This window comes from Lutra lutra, chromosome 14 (genome assembly GCF_902655055.1).
Source record: "Lutra lutra chromosome 14, mLutLut1.2, whole genome shotgun sequence".
NCBI classification, from domain to species: Eukaryota; Metazoa; Chordata; class Mammalia; order Carnivora; family Mustelidae; genus Lutra; species Lutra lutra.
The window spans coordinates 30,919,810-30,941,667 of NC_062291.1; the positions used below are offsets into that span (position 1 = coordinate 30,919,810).

General features: G+C 37.9%; 1 protein-coding gene across 1 annotated transcript in view; it reads right to left on the reverse strand.

Moving 5' to 3' along the window:
* Window positions 1-2,543: 2,543 nt before the first annotated feature.
* The window catches only part of DNA2 (DNA replication helicase/nuclease 2), a 55,467-nt gene continuing 36,152 nt past the window's right edge, over window positions 2,544-21,858 (reverse strand). The window contains exons 11-21 of the mRNA XM_047703202.1: window positions 21,659-21,775; window positions 21,465-21,574; window positions 20,239-20,348; window positions 18,648-18,872; window positions 10,875-11,068; window positions 10,693-10,782; window positions 10,404-10,608; window positions 7,812-7,901; window positions 7,020-7,202; window positions 4,419-4,565; window positions 2,544-3,785 (exon numbers count right to left, since the gene is read on the reverse strand). Of these exons, the coding sequence (XP_047559158.1) occupies window positions 3,717-3,785; window positions 4,419-4,565; window positions 7,020-7,202; window positions 7,812-7,901; window positions 10,404-10,608; window positions 10,693-10,782; window positions 10,875-11,068; window positions 18,648-18,872; window positions 20,239-20,348; window positions 21,465-21,574; window positions 21,659-21,775 (1,540 nt within the window). The 3' untranslated portion in view covers window positions 2,544-3,716. The remainder of the gene's footprint in view (window positions 3,786-4,418; window positions 4,566-7,019; window positions 7,203-7,811; window positions 7,902-10,403; window positions 10,609-10,692; window positions 10,783-10,874; window positions 11,069-18,647; window positions 18,873-20,238; window positions 20,349-21,464; window positions 21,575-21,658; window positions 21,776-21,858) is intronic.

The following is a 21,858-nucleotide window of genomic DNA, read 5'->3' on the forward strand; positions in this document are numbered from 1 at the left end:
AGGCCGAAGGCAGAGGTTCAACCCAGTGAACCACCCAGATGCTCCTCCCATTATCCTTTCACCAATCTTCCATACCCCTTTGGTATCAGTGAGCAGGTAACTCTACATCAGTTCCTAGGGCAAAGTCTTCCTTTGCAAAACCACCCCACGAGGATGGAATTGTCTGCACTTTGCAGGTTAAACTAACCTCTGAAAAGTTAAATAACTTCAGAAAAACTACGTGACAGAACCAGAATCTGAACCAATACAAAAGTAGCACCAATTTTCGTAATCTCAAAATAAAGGAGGTTTTTAGTGTTTAGGAGTCTAAAACTCATTGCAAGTCTAACCCCTTCCATCTTACTATTAAGCATTGAAATATGATTGACTTGTTCATTTTTCTTCTCTCCAAATGATGGGTAAAAAAGGAAATATTTGTCTTCTATGTGGATTTTAAAAAGTAAATAAAGTATATACTAACTTTATAGAACCATGAGAACAGAGGAAAAGAGCTTTATTTCCTAGACTGCTTTTCCCCCAGTGACTTCATAGGTAACAGGAAGGAAAGAAATTAGGTAGGTAATAGGTAGGAAATACCTATGAAGAAATTACCTTCATAGGTAATAGGTAGGAAAGAAATTTAATTCAGTAATAAACCAGTTTTATTTAAAGCAAGCAAGCTAAATAAATAAATAAAGCAAGCAAGCAAGCAAATAAATTCTACTGTTGAGGTGGATATTCTTTTTTTTTTTTTTTTTTAAAGATTGTATTTATTTATTCGACAGACAGAGATCACAAGTAGGCAGAGAGGCAGGCAGAGAGAGAGAGGAGGAAGCAGGTTCCCTGCAGAGCAGAGAGCCCGATGCGGGGCTCGATCCCAGAACCCTGGGATCATGACCCGAGCCGAAGACAGAGGCCTTAACCCACTGAGCCACCCAGGCGACCCCGAGGTGGATATTCTTAAATTCCAAAATATACATTTGCTGGCTACTAAATTCCAATTCTGTTCGGAATTAGAATTGGAATTTAGTATCTATGTTTAAACTAAATGAACAGGGTTAAAGTAGAATATTAATCTATTCTGAGCCCTGGATTTACTAAAGCCAACAATCTAGGTTTTTAAACTTACTAGTATCATCACGTAACAAAAATACTATTTTTTAAAAGCTCATCACATACTGAAATATAAAGGTGAAATTAAATAATATCTAAAATTTGCTTTAAAACATGTCAGCAAGGGCGCCTGGGTGGCTCAGTGGGTTAAGCCGCTGCCTTCGGCTCAGGTCATGATCTCAGGGTCCTGGGATCGAGGCCGGCATGGGCTCTCTGCTCAGCAGGGAGCCTGCTTCCCTCTCTCTCTCTCTCTGCCTGCCTCTCCGTCTACTTGTGATCTCTCTCTGTCAAATAAATAAATAAAATCTTTAAAAAAAAAAAAAAAACATGTCAGCAAAGGGAAAAAAAAGAAAGGATGTTGAAAACAATTGCAGCAAAATCTTCTACCTACTGAGTATGGTGATGGGTATATAGGAATTCACTTATTTTATTCTACTTTTATGTATTTTTTATATGTGATACACCCTCCTATTTTCCACTCTAGTCCACTGAAAACAAAGCTTGTTGCAACCTATTAAAATTGCTTTCATGTGCCAGTAACAAACAGGTAAGGGAACCATGGTTTGTAACCCATGGTCTCTAATACTTCCTTGTATATTTCTTATAACTATGCTACTCCCTGTATAGGTCTTTTCCTTTTCCCATTTGTTATACCCTCTGTCTAGATTTGTCTATTCCTCCATTAGAATTTATGCAATTTATGTAATTGTACCCAGTCTTTACCTGACTTTAAGATGCTACCTTCTCCAAAAAGCTTTTCCTGGTTTTTTTCTGACAAAAGAATGATTTTCATTTTTATGCTAGTATAATATTACTTAAACACAGATTTAGAACATTATCAATATTTGACTTTTTACTACTAGACAGCCCCGAACTTAATTATTCAAAATTAATAACTGACACACTAAGACCTAATAGTAGAAAACAATTTATTTAATAAAAAACTGAAAGTAATTTTTTTAAAACATGAGGTAGAAACAATTTTAACATATTTCACTCATTTTTATTTTTATTTTTTTTAAGATTTTATTTATTTGACAGAGAGAGAGAGAGATCACAAGTAGGCAGAGAGGCAGGCAGAGAAAGAGAGGGGAGGAAGCAGGCTCCCTGCAGAGCAGAGAGCCCGATTCAGGGGCTCGATCCCAGGACTCTGGGATCACGACCTGAGCCGAAGGCAGAGGCTTTAACCCACTGAGCCACCCAGGCGCCCCATTTCACTCATTTTTAAAAAGGAAAAAACAACTTTGAGAGAAAGAGATATCCATACTCCCAACCAACGATGGATAAACTGAGGTTAAAATTGGTCACTTAACTAAGCACTTTGAGATAATTCTGATTTACAAAAATATCTTTTTTTTTTTAAAGATTTTATTTATTTATTTGACAGAGAGAGATCACAAGTAGGCAGAGAGGCAGGCAGAGGTGGGGGGGAAGCAGGCTCCCCACTGAGCAGAGAGCCCAATGTGGGACTCGATCCTAAGACCCTGAGATCATGACCTGAGCCGAAGGCAGAGGCTTAACCCACTGAGCCACCTAGGCGCTCTACAAAAATATCTTTATTCAAAAAAATTGAGCAAACTGAGTAGTGTCTCAAAACAAAGGGGGCATTTGAACAATAGGTGAAAATAGGGATATGCCTTTTTAATTTGTCATCAATTCAGCAAACAAAACTCAAGAATTATTTTCTTTTATATAAAAATCAGCAGAATACTGAATACTAAAAATAGTAAGTGAGAAAGGGTAATCAGAAATTAATTGAAGGGGCACTTGCGTGGCTCAGTTCGTTAAGCATCTGCCTTTAAGCTCAGGTCATGATCCCAGGGTTCTGGGATCAAGCCCCCCATCAGGTTCCCTGCTCAAAGGGGAAGTCTGCTTATCCCTCTTCCTCTGCTCGTGTGCTCTCTTACTCGCTCTCTCTCAAATAAATAAATAAAATCCTTAAAAAAAAAAGAAATTAAGTGGAAAGAATCCATTTATAAGTAATAATTTAAAAGCCTAGGTTTAAAGTGAAAATGTATGTTTTACCAAAAAGCAACAGTCAGGAAAAAAAACCCAGTAAAATGGCCTTTGGATCACAGACCTCGAAACATAGAAAAGAAACACACCTGTGTTATCATCACAAGATTGTGCTTAAGTGATAAAAACAAATCAACTCTTTTTTTACCTAATCTCTTAAATAAAATACGATAAAAATCTACAAAATCAAATCAGGATTGAAATTTTAGACTTTAAATTTCTCAGATCCAAAAGTTAATCAATCATTAAAGCTGGTAAAAATTTATCAAACTCTTTCTAGGTCACACAAAAACACACTGATAGTGCCTATAAAACTTAGACTTTTCAGTTTTGGGTACACCTATAGTGAAAAAATTAATAGTGTGTTAAGTTTTACACAGTGATAGAACTTTAACAAGATTATAGCCCCCCAAAATAAATAAATAAATAAAACAAAAAAACTGGAACTCTCAACAAAGTACATTTACACCATTTCATACCCTTAGGATAAAAGTGATCTTCACAATCTAACCAGGCACTGCATTCACAGCATATCCAAACTGCAGATAACAGGTAATATTTAGAGGAGATCTCATAGGCCAGTATAAGAAATCAAGAAAAATAGTGCTTTATCTTCTTTGAAAATCAGCCAATACATGACAAAGACTTTCATGTTCCTCTGATGGGAGATCCATGATGTAAAATAAATTAAGGAAGATATACTTTACAAAAAATGGAATTGCACAAAAACATTTATGATATTATTTAACATTTTGTAATTTGGTTTACAGGACCACTGAAAAATTTTTGTAACATTCTATGGATAATAATGTACTTAATAAGGTTTATATATCTTAGCCTAAGACCTTCATATAATTTCTTAAAGATAATTTATTTTAATCATAATCTACAATTATGACAAGGAATAATTCTCCATTTTAAAAATTCTCTTAATTTTTAAAAAATTTTAATGCTTTGTCTTAGCTTTAAAAAAAGGTGGGGGGTTGTAAGTTAGGGTGAGAAGAACCAGAAGGGGTAACCACTTTCCCTAGATGGTTCTAGGAAACATGTACCCTCCTCCTAGGGCAGCAAATCAAGTCTCTTTTCTTCTCCTTCTCGCTTCAAAAACTCTCCTTTTCCAACAGCTTCATTATTTCACTTTTTGCTTAAAGTTATTTTCCGTGAATTATTTTCCCTTTTCCCTTTATAGAATCAGGTCTTTGAAATGTGCCCATGGAAAACACAAAACATTAAGTTTTAATTTATATAAGTACATAAATAAAGTACTCACAATAGCACAGATATGACCATATACAAAACAAAAAGGATATTAATTTTTCCGAGTTTAGATGATGAAGCAACTTTCCCAAAGGAGGATAGCGGTTCAGTGAGGGCACACATCCCAGAAGAATCAGTTTATGTTTGGCTCTGGTTATAGCAACATTAAGACGTCGCCAATCTTTCAGGAGTTCACCAAGCTGAAATAAATAATTTTCAATTATTTGAGTTTTCTTATACATTTAAGTTTGTTCTGGCAAAGAACACAGTTTGTTATGAATTATTTCCCTACTTTAAGCATATATTCCAAAAAAGATTCATTACCACATTTAAAATTCTTTGGACAGTTGGAAAAACTTGCCCATAATGCCAACTTCCAAATATTCTACCTGGGATGCAATTTCTGAACAATAATTTAAGGAAATGAAGCAATCTCCACTCACTGTAGCATTATTGGTAACAGTAATAAAAATCTATAATACCCTTAGACTCAGGGAAGTGGTTAAGTATACCATGACACATATGTACAACAGAAAACTATGCAACTGTAAGAACACAATGAAGTCTCTTTCTGTATATTGACAGGGAAAGATCTCCAAGCTATTAAGAAAAAAGGGAAATATGAATACTGATTCATATCTGTCTGTATATGCTTAAAGGATAGGAACTACAGGTTACCCAAAAAACCCCACAAATTGTATACAACTCCAACCCAAAAGCAATAAAACCCAAATAATCCAATTAAACAATGGGGAGAAGACATGAAAAGACATTTCTCCAAAGATGACATACATGAGAAAAATCATTAATCATCAAGGATATGCAAATCAAAGCCAAAATGAACTATCAATCATCTCACATCTGTTAGAATGGCTAAAATCAAAAACACAAGAAACAAGAGTTGACAAAGATGTGGAGAAAAAGGACCCCTCATGCATTGTTGGGGGGAATGCAAACTGGTGCAGCCACTGTGGAAAACAGTATGGAGGTTCCTCAAAAAATTAAAAGTTGAATTACCATATGATCCAGTAATTCCACTACCGGGCATTTACCCAAGGAATACGAAAACATTAATTCAAAGGATGTGCACACCCCTATGTTTAGTGCAGCATTATTTACAATAGCCAAATTATGGAAGCAGCCCAAGTGTCCAACCACAGAGGAACAGATAAAGAAGATGTGAGATACATATATATATATATGGATAATACTCAGACTTAAGAAAGAATGAAATCTTGCCATTTACAACAACATGGATGGATCTAAAGGGTATAATGCTAGGTGAAATAAGTCAAAGAAAGACAAATACCATATAATTTCACTCATGTGGAATTTAAGAAACAAAGCAAATGAACAAAGAAAAAAGACAAACCAAAAAATGGACTCTAACTATAGAGAACAAATTGATGGTTACCAGAGGGAAGTTGGTGGGGGACAGTGTATGGGGGTGACATTGGTCAAGGGGATTTAGAGTACACTTATCATGATGAGCACTGAGTAAAGTACAGAATTTTTTAATCATTATATCCTATACCCGAAACTAATGTAACACTGTATATTAATTATACTGGAATTAAAATGAAAAAACAAAAAACACCAAATTCTGATTATCTGTGAGGGTAAGAATTGAGTAGAAGAGTTACTGGGTAGAAAGAAGACCTCTTACTCTATCTTTAGAACCATATGAAGGTATCACATAATCAAGAAAAATGAATGAAAAAGAGCTAAACATGCAAAAATAAACCACCCTGGAATTATATATAAAATAAAAGTCCCCTGGGGAAAAAAATATATGTTTATAAAAAATAAAAAATTTAAAAAAAATTAAAAAATTAAAAAAAATAAAATAAAAGTATATCTAAGAAAGCTTCTCTGTTTAAAATGTCCCTAACACAACAGCCAAAAGGTGGAAGCAACCCAAATGCCCACTGATGAATAAATAAACTATACCATAAACATGTAATGGAATCTTATTCAGCCTTAAGAAGGAACAAAATTCTGATACATAATATAACAAAATTCTGATACATAACATATATAACATAATACAACATATATAACCATATAAAAGAATATAATGTGCTGTATGAAATAAGCCAATCACAAAAGGAAAAATACTGGGGCACCTGGGTGGCTCAGTCAGTTAACCATCTGCCTTAGGCTCAGGACATGATCATGGGGTCCTGGGATCGAGCCCCACATTGGGCTCTCTGCTCAGTGGGGAGTTTGCTTCTCCCTCTCCCTATGCCCCTCCCCAATACTTGTGCTCGAGCACACTCTCTCTGTCGTCTCAAATAAATAAAATCTTAAAAAAACAAAAAAAATACAAAAGGACAAATACTGTATAATTCTACTAATATGAGATGACTATAATAGTCAAATTCAGAGACAGCAGATTGGTGATTGCAAAGGCCTGGAGGGACACAGAACTGGAGGGTTGTTACTCGTAGGTATAGAGATTTGGTTTTGCAAAATGAAAAAATATCAGAGATCTGCTGCCCAACGCTGTGCATATACTTAATGCCAATGAACTGTGTACTTAAGAACAGTGATGATTTTAAATTTTATATTACATGGAGTTTTTAACCACAACCTAAAAAAAAGCAAAGAAAAAAATGTCCCAAACAAATCAGCAGAAAATACAATGAACTCACAGGTCCATCCTTATTACTTCTAACAAAAGATACCAGAATGATACTTTTGTCTCTTCCTTGGTATTTGTCTACAGTGTTAACTTCAACCATCCTGATAGAAGAACGGAACAATAAATCATTGATGATCTTTAATTGTTGCCTGTAGGGTGCAATGATACCAATATCGGAGGGTTTACATCCAGCCTAAACAGAAAAGAAACACAATGAAAATGAAAATCCTGATTTTTGTTATTTAAGCTTTACTAAATTTATTAAATTAAATGTTTACATAATGTGCCCAATTAATTTTTATAATAGATCGTCTTGTTGTAAGGAGTAAATATAATTTCTAAATTTGCTCTAAATCTATATCCATATTTTCTGAGCCTTAATGATTTCCTCAAATATTGCTCTCTTGATTTCTGTAGATTAATGACAGTATAATGGTTTGCATGCCACTGGAACAGTGCTGGAGAAAAATAGGAGAAAAAAAAAGCACAAAGAAATACATTACACTTTCTGCTATCCCTTACGCTGAAGTTTCCAATCCCCAATCGCACTGAAGCAACCTTATGTTGACACAATCAGAATTATCTGATGTTACAAAAAATTACCCTAAATGGAAACCCAAAATGCCATTATAAAAAACTACATCTTAGATAATGTTCCCAAAATAGAACAAAAGCAATCAGGCTTCAGTCCTCTTCTCTTAATGAACAAGGATTATGCTAGGCCTTAAGTTCCTTGCATTCTAACATTATTTTACACTTCATCTTAGTATTTGCTAGCCCAGAGAATTAAATTCTAAATTACCTTAATAAAAACAGAGGTCAGGAAAACTATTAGCTTGGCTTCTGTGATATTGCTCACACCACCCTTTTCAGCCTGTTCTGGTGCCGGAACCTAAACAGAAACAAAGAGTTAAAGAGTGTTGTCAGTACACAGAGAGCCATAGGGAGTACACTTCCAGCTATGGAGACAAATGAAAAATATCATCATTTTAAAAGGTGAAGGTACAAGAAAATAAACAAACAAACAAATAAATAAAAAGTTGAAGGTTAAAGAATTAACAAAAATGAATGATAGTAGTCACCTTCAGAAAGCCCAGAAGCAATGCATCTTAAACATTCTACAGTTCAGATTAAAATCTTTCTAGGAGCCAAGCACACATTGGGCTTCTCATACTTTACTCTTTTACCCCGTAGTTTACAAGTATCAAAGGCCAGAAAAGATAAGTAACTTGGCCAAGGCCTCACAGTACATCACAACTGTAGGATTCAAACTCAGATCTGGTTCTACTATCTGTATTCTTTCCATTTTCTTGTTGCCTTTCATACAAATAATGGAGCAGATAAAATTCCCCAGGTTCTACCATACCTGGTAAAACTCTCCAGGAACTACTTTGCTCCTACATAACCTTAAGTAATCCTGATTTTTATTTTTTTAAATTTTTTTAACTTTTTAAAAAATTTTCATTTGGGGCGCCTGGGTGGCTCAGTGGGTTAGGCCGCTGCCTTCGGCTCAGGTCATGATTTCGGAGTCCTGGGATCGAGCCCCGCGTCGGGCTCTCTACTCAGTGGGGAGCCTGCTTCCTCCTCTCTCTCTGCCTGCCTCTCTGCCTGCTTGTGATCTCTCTGTCAAATTAAAAAAAAAAAAATTTTTTTTTTCATTTATTTATTTGTCAGAGAGAGAAAGTGAGCACAAGCAAGCAGAGTGGCAGGCAGGCAGAGGCAGAGACAGAAGCAGGCCGAGCAAGGAGCTTGATGCAGGACTTGATCCCAGGACCCTGGGATTGAGATCTCAGGTCCTGAGATTGAGCCCCGCATCGCTCCCCACTCAATGGACAGTCTCCTTCTCTCTCCCTCTGCTCCTCCACCTACTTGTGCTCTCTTTCTCTCAAATAAATAAATAAAATCTTTTTTTTTTAAATTTATCTGAGACAGAGCATGAGAGAGCATGATAGAAAGAGAGACAGAGAGCACATGCAGCGGGGAGGGGTAGAGGGAGAAACAGACTCCCTGCCGAGCAGGGAGCCTAATGTGGGACTTGATCCCAGGATTCTGGGATCATGACCTGAGCCGAAGGCAGATGCTTAACTGACTGAGCCATCCAGGCACCAAATAAATAAAAATCTTAAAAAAAAAAAAAAAATTTTATTTGGAATCCTAATGCTGGGGATGCCTGGGTGGCTCAGTCAGTTAAGTAGCTGCCTTCGGCTCAGGTCATGATCCCAGGGTCCTAGGATGGAGATCCAGCTCCCTGCTCAGTGGAGAGCCTACTTCTCCTTCTCACTCTGCCTGGGGCTCTCCCTACTTGTACTCTATCTCTATGGCAAAGGAATAAATAGAATCTTAAAAAAAAAATAGTGAACTGGGGCGCCTGGGTGGCTCAGTGTGTTAAAGCCTCTGCCTTTGGCTCAGGTCATGATCCCAGGGTCCTGGAATTGAGCCCCACATCGGGCTCTCCGCTAAGCAGAGAGCCTGCTTCCTCCTCTCTCTCTCTCCGTCTGCCTCTCTGCCCACTTGTGATCTCTGTCCGCCAAATAAATAAATAAATCTTTTTTTAAAAAAGTTAAAAAAAAATAGTGACCAATTATATGTATCATATTACCATAAAATAATTATGTCATTTGTTATTATGATGGGTGGTTATTAAAAATAGAGCCCTACTTGCAGAGGTACCTGGCTGGCTCAATTGGTAGAAGCAGACTCCCTGCTGAGCTGGGAGCCCAATGCTGGATTCAATCCCAGGACACTGGGATCATGACCTGAACAAAAGACAGATGCTTAACCAACTGAGCCACCCAGGCCTCCCTGGTTGCTACTTTTTATCAGGTCATATAAAGACTTCCAAATGAATGCTGAGAAGCACTACATAAAACAAACTACAGAAATAACAGGGTCAAAACTTTGTTCTTAGTTCCTAGAAATAAGAATCAAGTCAATTTAAAGTCCTTGTGAAGTTTTGTTTAATGATAAGTTTGTAAAGAGGTCTTTATGTGCATATGTGGAGGCAGGAGGTAATAAATTATCTGTACTGTCAAGCTCAATTCTGCTGTGAACCTAAAACTGCTCTAGAAAATAAAGTCTCCATTTGTAAACCCAGCCCTTTAACAATATCAATGCCAATTTCTTTTTTAAGAAATGTAATTATACACTTGAGTTCACTTTCTAGCTCTTCTACTTCAAAAGTCGATTTCGACATCTATTAATTCCCAGAATAAACCTCCTTCCAAAGACACTGGCTCTATAGAAAGAAAAGATTCTTCTGTGCTGAAGTATAAAAAATACACTAGTTTTAACTGAACTCTATTAAAGCACTCACTATTAAAAACTGAAGAATTTAAATAATAGGACAAAAGGAGGAAAAAACAAAATATTCAGGGTTTGTTTGTTTTTTTCTTACCTTGTCTGTATTAAGAAAACAAATAGGATTGTTTGGCTCAAATACTTGAATCATCCAAGGATTTTCAGAATAATCAGCATAAAATTCCAGTTCCAGCTTTACATCTTTAAAGTTAGGCAGGCTGATCACTGCGTTGGCCACTTTGTCTGATCCACACTCCAGCTTTCCTTCATATGTCAGCTTATTACTTAAGGACATAATTTGACTAAGGCAATTACGAAAATAATTTTAGTTTTGGCAGATGAAAATAAACACGAAAAACAATCCTAGTGGACACTCTTACAAATACCTGTTCATTCTGTACTGCACCGTTAGTTGTACAATAGCATTCTCATTCCGCTCCAGTCTCTTGAATAAGCTTTCACTCATGCCAAGAGCTCTGTCAACAAATCAGATTCAGGCTTATCAGAGCCCAGACACTGTCCCAGAAGAAGAATCTAATTTAAAATTAAAACCTCAATGTCCGCTTACCTTGCTTCACGGTTTAGCACCAGGGGAGGGAGCTGCTGATGATCGCCCACCAACACAAATCTCCGAGAAAAAAAGAGTGGCCCTAGACAGACTGGTTGACTAATTTGAGAGGCTTCATCCACAATACAAAAATCAAAGGTTTTACGAGAAAATATTGGATGGTTTATTCCCATACATGTTGTTGCAACTATACGCTAAAAACAAAGAAAGAAAATAGATGGGTTATCTAACATATCCAAGAAGCGTTAACTTGTTTTTCCCATATTTTGATTTACTTATTGATTTTTTTTAAAGATTTTATTTTTAAGTAATCTCTTCACCCAATGTGGGGTTTGAACTCACAACTCCAAGATCAAGAGTTGCATGCTCTACCAACTGAGGGATCCAGGTACCCCACCATTTTTAAAATTTAAGGTTCAGGGGCGCCTGGGTGGCTCAGTGGGTTAAAGCCTCTGCTTTCGGCTCAGGTCATGATCCCAGGGTTCTGGGATCGAGCCCCACATCGGGCTCTCTGCTCGGCAGGGAGCCTGCTTTCCTTCCTCTCTCTCTGCCTGCCTCTCTGCCTACTTGTGATCTCTGTCTGTCAAATAAATAAATAAAATCTTAAAAAAAAAAAAATTTAAGGTTCAAAAAGATTTTTGTCCCAAACAACAGGAATCCAACCAATATTATTTAATTCTGAAACACGTGTAGTATGCAAAAAAAATTAACTTTTTATTACAAATTTAAAAACGAGGGGCACCTGGGTGGCTCAGTCATTAAGCATCTGGCTTCTGCTCAGGTCATGATTCCGGGGTCCTGGGATCGAGCCCCACATTGGGCTCCCTGCTCAGCAGGAAGCCTGCTTCTCCCTCTCCCATTCCCTCTGCTTGTGTTCCCTCTCTCACTATGTCTCTCTCTGTCAAATAAATAAAATCTTAAAAAAAAAAAAAAGAAAGAAAGATCGATCAAGTAAATTTTCTGGACACTCTAACATTGCTCAAATTTTGATATTTCCAAATGGAAATCTGAAACACTCAAGAGGTAGTAAGTTAATTATTTTTTTAAGTTTTTATTTATTTAAGTAATCTCTACACCCAGTGTGGGGCTCAAACCCATGACCCTGAGATCAAGAGTCACAATAATTTTTTAAATTTTTTTTTTAAAGATTTTATTTCCTTGAGAGAGAGCAAGAGAGAGTACAGGGGATAAGGGTGGAACCCAATGCAGGGCTCAATCTCAAAACCTGAGGATCATGACCCAAGCCAAAAGCAGCCGCTTAACAGACTAAGCCAGCCAGGCACCTCCAATAATTTTTTTAAAATATCAACAGGACTTCACTTCTGGTAAACTGGAGTGCTTTTCCTCACTCCTCGCACAAAGTACAATTAAAAACTCTAAACATTATATATAAAACAAACATAAGGACTCTGAAAAGTGGAGAAAAGGTAGACCATCTAGGGACCTTGGGACCTGAGGAACAGTAGTTTGTTTCCTGGGTTTTCTTTGGCCCTCATCTATCTCAACTTTGGAGCTGAAGAATTTAACCCAGGAATTTGTCTGTGCTGATGGGCACAGACAAAAAACAAACAAACAAACAAACAAACAAAAAAACTCAAAAAAAGCCAAAGGAAAAGAGAAAGCCTAGCAGACAGAAAACTTGTATACAATAGCCACTCTACTCTAACCAAAGGCCACAAAAAACACTGTAGTCTTATGCCCCACTGATGCAGGCAAAGGAACTTCAATGTCCTACTGGGGCAGTAACAGAGCCCTGCAAGGAGACAGCCAGGACTTTAATCTTTGCTGAATGATAATAAGGCCCCACCTCACAATGTCAGTGGAGACCATGTGGGGAACCCAGACTTCTACCCCTATCCATCAGTAATGAGGAGCCCCTATCGCTTTACGTTAAGAGGCCAAATGGGAACCTCACTTCAACTCCCACCTGGCAGTAATGAAGTGACGTACTCTCTTGCCCTATCAGAGTAGAATCAGAGAAAGCCAGCTAAAACAGAAGTCTTAAATAAATAACATAATGCAAAATGTTCAGGTTCGTCATAAAATATACATAGCCAGGGGCACATGGGTGGCTCAGTTGGTAGTGTCCAACTCTAGATCTCCCTTCACGTCTTGATCTCAGGGTTCTGAATTCAAGCCCCACACTGGGCACGGAGCCTACTTTAAAAAAAAAAAAAAATGGGGCACCTGGGTGGCTCAGTTGGTTAAGCCTCTGTCTTTGGCTCAGATCATGATCCCAGGGTCCTGGATCAAGTCCCACATCAGGCTCCCTGCTCAGAAGGGAGCCTGCTTCTCCCTCTGTCCCTCTCCTCTGCTTGGGCTCTCTCTCTCTCAAATAAATAAACAAAATCTTAAAAAAAGAAAGAAAGAAAGAGAGGAAGAAAGAAAGGAAGAAAGAATTACATAAAAAACAAAAACAAGGGGAGCCTAGGGGGTTCAGTCAATTAAGCATCTGCCTTCGCCTCAGGTCATGATTCCAGGATCCTCGGATCAAGCTCCATGCTTAGTGGGGAGCCTGCCTCTCCCTCTTCCCTTGCTTGTGCTCTCTCTCTCTCTCTCTCTCTCTCTGTCAAATAAATAAATAAATAAAATGTTTTAAAAAATACATTAAAAACAAAAACATACCCAGGAAAATCGCGTACTGAATGAAAAAAAGTACTCAAAAGATGCCAACCACAAGGATATCAGAGATGTTAGAATTGTATGACAAAGATTTTATTTTTTTAAGTTTATTTTTATTTTTTTTAGTAAACTTTACACCCTATGTGGCACCCAAACTCATGACCCCAAGATCAATAGTGTATGACAAAGATTTTAAAGCAGCCATGATAAAAATGTTTCATTGAGGAACTACGAACATACTTGAATCAAATAAAAAATAGAAAGTCTCAACAAAGAAATAGAGCACAAAAGAAAAAGCAAATGGAAATTTTAGAACTGAAAACGTAATAACCGAAACTTTAAAATCATGGAATATACTCACAGCAAAGGACAGGGCAAAGATGCAGTGAACTGAGACACAGAAAAAAAGAAATCACACAGGCTGAGTAACAGAAAGAAAATAGCCTGAAGAAAAATACATGAACAGAGCCTGACAGATCTGTGGAATAATCAAAAGATCAAACATTTCTGTCTTCAAAGTCCTAGAAAAAAAGAAAAAAAGAGGGAAGAGCTGAAACAGTACTAGAAGCAATCATGGCTGAAAACGTCCCAAGCTTGGCAAGAGATACTAAATACACAGATTCAATAAGCTGAGAAAACTTCAAAAGTGATTTAAAAAAAAAAAAAAAAAAAAAAAAAACACTATGAGACACAGTAATTAAAATTCTAAAAACTAAAAGAAAAATGTCTGAGGGGTGCCTGGGTGGCTCAGTTGGTGAAGCATCTGCTTCTGGCTCAGGATCCTGGGACTGAGTCCCAGCTCAGGCTCCATGCTCAGGGATTCCCTCTCCCTCTGCCCCTCCGAATTGAGTGTGCTCTCTCTCTCCCTCTCTAAAGTAAATAAATAAATCTTAAAAAAAAAAAAAAAAGAAAAGAAGAAGAAGAAGTCTGGAAAGCAGCCCAAGAAAATAATACCTTGCTCTAGGGGAAAAACTTTCTAATTCAAATGTCCGCACATTTCTCTCAGAAATCACAGAAGCCTTACAGAAGGGGCAGAATATTTTTCCAGTACCAAAAGAAAAAAATTATTTACCCAGAATCCTATAACTAACAAAACAATACATCAGAAATGAAGGAGAAATTGAGACATTCCCACAATGAAGGAAAACTAAAGGAATTTGTTCTTAGTTGACCTACTACCCTGAAAGAATGGATAAAGGAAGATCTTTAAATAGAAAGGAAATGATAAAAGAACAGAAATTTGGAAAATCAAGAGGGAAGAACAGAGTAAACAAATATATGGATGGATACAATATGTTTTTCATTTCCTACAAATTATATTTGATGGTTGAAGCAAAAATTAGAACACAGTCTGACGTAGTCTATGTAGAAAAAAAAGACAATCATAAACAGGAGAAGAAGGGGACATAAATGGAGTTAAGCTCTCTAACTTCACAAGCACTAGTAAAATGACAAAATCAACAGACTACATGTGCGTGTGTGTCTGATGTAATACACAGAGCAACAGACCAATTACTAAAAGCTATTCAAAGTGATCACACAAAAATACCATAGAGAAATCAAAATGGAATAAAAACTGTTCAAGTAAACCATAAGGCAGGAAAAAGAAAACAATCAATAAAGAGAGGGGCACTTGGCTGCCTCAGCCACTAGAACATGTGACTCTTGATCTCAGGGTTGTGAGTTTGAGCCTCACGTTGGGTGTGATTATAAAAACAAAATAAACAACAATAAAAACCACAGGAAACATAAAACAAAAAATAAAATGGAAGACTTAAGACCCAACATGTATCAATATTTATGATGAAGGTAAACAGTTTATATACGTGCCATGTATATTTTAAAAGACAGGGATTAGGGATGCCTGGGTGGCTCAGTTGTTAAACCTCTGCCTTCAGCTCAGGTCATTATCCCAGGGTGCTGGAATCAAACCCCACATTCGGCTCCCTGCTCAGTGGGAGGCCTGCTTCTTCCCCTCCCACTTCCCCCACTTGTGTTCCCTCTCATTGTCTGTCACATAAATAAAATCTTAAAAAAAAAAAAAAAGGAATCAAAACAATTAAAAAACAGATTGGCAGGGCACCTGGGTGGCTCAGATGTTTGGGCATCTGCCTTCGGCTCGGGTCATGATCCCCAGGTCCTGGGATTGAGTCCTACATCGGGCTCCCTGCTCCGTGGGGAGCCTGCTTCTCCCTCTGCCTCTCTCTCTCTCATGAATGAATAAATAAAATCTTAAAAAAAAAAAAAGATTGGCAGAGTAGATAACATTATTTAGCTATATACTTTATACAAGAAAGTCACTTCAAATTTAATGATAGAAGGCATGTTAAAAATTGAAGGATGAAGGATCACACTAATAGATTTTCTTGCTGAATAATCCCTCTATCGTGGGAATAAATCCCACTTGCTCACAGTGTACAAACCTTTTAATGCCCTGCTAAATTTGATCTGTGAATACTGTTGAGAATGTCTGTATCAGTCAAATACAACCAATAGGTTTGGTTTTTTTTTAAGGATTTTATTTATTTATTTGACAGAGAGAGATCACAAGCAGGCAGAGAGGCAGGCAGAGAGAGGGAAGCAGGCTCCCTGCTGAGCAGAGAGCCCGATTCGGGGCTCAATGCCATGACCCTGGGATCATGACCTGAGCCAAAGGCAGAGACTTTAACCCATTGAGCCACCCAGGCACCCCAATAGGTTTTTTTTTTTTAAGATTTTTATTTATTGGACAGAGACATAGCAAAAGAGGGAACACAAGCAGGGGAAGCTACAGAGAGAGAGGGAGAAGCAGGCTTCCCACCAAGCAGGGAGCCGGATATGGAGCTCGACCCCAGGACTCTGGGATCATGACCTGAGCCAAAGGCAGAGGCTTTAACTCACTAAGCCACCCAGGCACCCCAATAAGTTTAATTTTTAAGAAGTTAATCAGATATACATTTTAGGCACTTCAAAATTTTTTTTCTTTTTTTTAAGATTTTATTCATTTATTTGACAGAACAAGAGAGAACAAGCATGGGGAGCAGCAGAGGGAGAGGGAGAAGCAGGCTCCTGGCTGAGCAGGGACCCAGATGTAGGGTTTGATCCCAGGACCCCAGGACCATAACCTGAGCCAAAGGCAGACCCCCAACTGAATGAGCCACCCACCCAGGTGCCCTTCAAAATTTTTCAATAACTGGTATAGATATTAGAAAAAGGAATAGAAGGAACAGCCTATTAAATTTATTTATTTTAGATGATTTTTTTCAAAGACAAAACTATCAGTTAAAACTTCCCAGGGTGGGGATGCCTTGCTGGCTCAGTCAGTAGAACAAGTAACTCTTGATCGTGGGGTCACGAGTTCAAGTCCTATGTTGATGTAGAGATTACTTAAAAATAAAAATTTTTTTTAAAGATTTTAATTATTTATTTGAGAGAGAGAGAGCACAAGCAGGTGGAGAGGCAGAGGGAGAGAGAGAAGCAGACTCCCTGATGAGCAAAAGGATGCTGGGATCATCACCTAAGCTGAAGGCAGACATTTAACCAAGTGAGCCACACAGGTGCCCCAAAAATAAAATCTTTTTTTTTTTTTTAAGATTTTATTTATATATTTGACAGAGAGAGACACAGCAATACAGGGAACAGAAGCAGGAAGAGTGGGAGAGAGAGAAGTAGGCTTCCTGCCGAGCAGGGAGCCCAATGCGGGGCTTGATCCCAGGACCCTGGGATCATGACCTGAGCCGAAGGCAGACACTTAATGACTGAGCCACCCAGGTGCCCCCCAAAATAAAATCTTTAAAAAATAAAAACTTCCCCCCAAAATACAGACATTTAATAATAAAATAAAAACTAGGCTCTATATCAAAAGTCTCTAAGTCTAGAAAAACCTATCATTAGACTGTTCATTGTTTGGAATTCAAACAGGCTAAATAATCCTAATTATTTACTAATTTTTTAGTAAATTATTTACTAATAATAAATAATTATTAGTAGTTTTCGAGGTGTGATATTATAATATAATAATACATGTTTGTCCTCCTCTGGGTTCCTGACACAGAGATCCTAAAATCCTTGGAATTTCCTGAGTGTTAGGGGAGAGAGGAATATCTCTTGTTATTCATAATAAGCCCCTTTCAACCATACCTGCATTATGCTAATTAGAGGATGGGAGTTGGAAGCCAGAGGAACCAATCTAGAGATTAAAGGGTTAGAATTTTTCAACCCTGGGGCGCCTGGGTGGCTCAGTGGGTTAGGCCGCTGGCTTTGGCTCAGGTCATGATCTCAGAGTCCTGGGATCGAGCCCCGCATCGGGCTCTCTGCTCAGCAGGGAGCCTGCTTCCTCCTCTCTCTGCCTGCCTCTCTGCCTGCTTGTGATCTCTCTGTCAAATAAATAAATAAAATCTTTTAAAAAAAAAAAAAAAAAGAATTTTTCAACCCCATCCCCAACCCCACCCCTCTACTGAGGGAAGGGTAGAGGGTCTGGAAATTGAGCTAATCACCAAACACCAATGATTTAATCAATCATGCCTACATGATGGAATCTCCATAAAAACCCCCACACAAAGGGGTTCAGAGAGCTTCTGGGTTGGTGAACACATCATGGTGCTGGGAGGGTGGTTCATCTGGAGAGGGTACAGAAGCTCTAGATACCTATCCGCATTCCTAACCCTATGCATCTCTTCCATTTGGCTGTTTCTGAATTGCATCCTGTGAATACATCCAGTAATTTCATCAGTAAAGCACTTACTTGAATTCTGTAAGCCATTCTAGCAAGTTATCGAACCCTAGGATGGGGTCATGGGGACCCTGATTTATGGCTGTTAGCTCAGAGAGATGCACTGGAGGCCTGGACTTACAACTGGGAACTGAAGTGGGTGATGCAATCCTATTAAGGGCTTGAGCACTAAGCTGCAGAATCAGCACTACCTCCACTAGCTAGTGTCAGAAGTGCTGGGAGTGGAGAGAAACAAGCATTTTCCATAACTAGGATAGTTTAAACTAGGAGATGGGAGCCCTGAATAATAAACCAGAATCCTCATTTCAGTTCAAAAGCAAAGAGCAAACTATAAACTAATAAAACTGGTCAATGTGACTGAATTTCCCAGAATGTTGTTTCTCCACTCAGTCTGGCTACAAAAATTCCTGCTGGTATTATTATGCAATAACTGTACTTACGTGGCTGTTGTAGAGTTCTTCCAGAAGAGCTAAGGATTTAATGGACTTGGATCTGCAAATTTCCTCCTCTGTGAATTTCTGGATGTCTTGATGTACCTTCTGAGCCTGACCCAAACGCAAAAATCCTATTTTAAACTTCGCTAACTTCAGAAGAATATTGTCAACAGCAGAATGTGTATAGCTGGTCAACAAAACACTAAAACCACAGGCATAGAGAATTCTTACCTAATAATGAATAAAAGAAAGGAAAATAACATTACTTTTAATTCCAAATAATTTTCAACATGCTTCAAATACAATTTTCATTTTTCTTTTTTTTTTTTTTTTTAAGATTTTATTTATTTATTTCACAGAGAGAGATCACAAGTAGGCAGAGAGGCAGGCAAAGAGAGAGATAGAGGAGGAAGCAGGTTCTCCGCTGAGCAGAGAGCCCAATGCGGGACTCGATCCCAGGACCCTGAGATCATGACCTGAGCCGAAGGCAGAGGCTTAACCCACTGAGCCACCCAGGTGCCCCCAAATACAATTTTCAAATACATTTTTCAATTTCAACATTTTTCAAATACAATCAGAAAACAGGAAGCATATCTTAGAGCTGAGTCAAGCTAAGTATTTACAAAAATTATAAAGTCAAAATGTTTGATGGAAGTCACATGGCGTTATCTCGTTAATTAATGATATATTAATACCATACTATTAATGATAATAAAATTAGGTATATTTTATTATTTATTATTGATAATAAAATTGAGTACAAAGTACAAACTTTGAATACTGCCTGGCACACAGTATCAATCAACAAATATTTGTTGCCATCATTATGATTATTCTAAGATTAGCAGAGAAATCTATTGACATGGAAAAACAAATCCCAGAAAAATCTATTTCAACCACCTCTGTATAATTTATCAATTTTTTAAGGCAAAGAAAACATACAATGAAACACATGCCACCAACCAAAAGACATCTCAGATAATCCTAAATGCAAAAAACCTACAATTTTTTTTTTTTTTAAGATTTTATTTATTTATTTGACAGAGAGAGATCACAAGTAGGCAGAGAGGCAGGCAGAGAGAGAGGAAGGGAAGCAGGCTTCCTGCTGAGCAGTGATCCCGATGCGGGACTTGATCCCAGGACTCTGGGATCATGACCTGAGCCGAAGGCAGCGGCTTAACCCACTGACCACCCAGGCGCCCCAAAAAAACCTACAATTTGATTACAACTTTTTGTGACTTAGCTTTTATATTTCTCTTGTCATTCATTTTTTTTAAAGATTTTATTTATTTATTTGACATATAGAGAGAGTTCACACGTAGGCAGAGAGGCAGGCAGAGAGAGGGGGGGAAGCAGGCTCCCAGATGAGCAGAGAGCCTGATATGGGGCTCGATCCCAGGACCCCACGATCATAACCTGAGCCAAAGGCAGAGGTTTAACCCACTGAGCCACCCAGGCACCCCTCTCATGTCATTCTTAAAGGTTAATTTGAAATAAAGCCTTTTGATTTAAAATTCAGCCCTTTTGATAGAAAACATCACATTTTCCAAACTGAGAAACTGATTTAAATAGTTTCTAAGCAAAAGAATAACCTTACAAGAGTACATATTGTAGTTGTTTTTCCTGTTCCAGGCATACCCACGATGAGAGTGTAGTCTTTTGAAAGAAGTACCTTTTTCATTGCTTGCCTCTGAGGTTTATTCAAACCTACATTTAAATTTAAAAATAAGAGGAAAAAGAATGTTGGATTTCAATGAGCAAATTAACTGTAAGAAAAGCAGCCTCTCTATCAGACACGTGAAAAAATGTTCATCATCACTAGCCATCAGGGAGATTCAAATTAAAACCACACTGAAATACCACCTTCCACCAGTTAGAATGGCCAAAATTAGCAAGACAGGAAACAACATGTGTTGGAGAGGATGTGGAGAAAGGGGAACCCTCTTACCCACATTGGTGGGAATGCAAGTTGGTGCAGCCACTTTGGACAACAGTGTGGAGATTCCTCAAGAAATTAAAAATAGAGCTTCCCTATGACCCTGCAATTGCACTACTGGGTATTTACCCCAAAAGATACTGATGTTGTGAAAAGAAGGGCCATCTGTACCCCAATGTTTATAGCAGCAATGGCCACGGTCGCCCAACTGTGGAAAGAACCAAGATGCCCTTCAACGGACAAATGGATAAGGAAGATGTGGTCCATATACACTATGGAGTATTATGCCTCCATCAGAAAGGATGAACACCCAACTTTTGTAGCAACATGGACGGGATTGGAAGAGATTATGCTGAGTGAAATAAGTCAAGCAGAGAGAGTCAATTATCATATGGTTTCACTTATTTTTGGAGCATAAGAAATAACACGGAGGACATGGGGAGATGGAGCAGAGAAGGGAGTTGAGGGAAATTGGAAGGGGAAATGAACCATGAGAGACTATGGACTCTGAAAAACAATCTGAGGGTTTTGAAGGGGCGGGGGGTGGGAGGTTGGGGGAACCAGGTGGTGGGTGTTAGAGAGGGCATGGATTGCATGGAGCACTGGGTGTGGTGCAAAAACAATGAATACTGTTACGCTGAAAAGAAATAAAAAAATTAAAAAAAAAAAAAAGCAGCCTCTTTTCAAGCCTGTTTTTCAACATGTCTTTTTAAAGTAAGAAAAATGTCATGGTGATATTAAAGCATATAGGTAAACTACTTCCCAAGAAAATCTGTCTAAAAATTATAAGTTTATTAAGTTACAAAAATGCTAGGCTATAATAGACACTGAATTATATATACAACCAAGAACAACCAATGGAAGCAGACATGCTGATTATCACATACCTTTTAGAATGCAGGCAACTGTATCTTTAGCGTCATATGGAAGAACAGAACTGAGGTAGGATGTAAACTGAGGTTCACGAAAGTCAATGATCAAATCTCTAAGTTTCTGGCTGAAAAGAAAAAAAAAACTGTTTTTCGTAATAATATTCCTTAAGAAAGATGGGTAAATTTCAGATTCACTCATTGTTACAAACCTGACACAAGTATTCTCCATCAATTTAGAAAGATTTCCTAAGGGGGTGTCTATATCACAAGTTTTTTCTTCCTGGTCCAATCTGAACAAAGTTGATTCTGGGAGTATTGACAAGTTCCTAAAACAGCAAACAGATATACATGAATGTTCTTCATTTAACATAGTCAGTTGGTCTGTATAAGAACACATTGCTGTAGGATG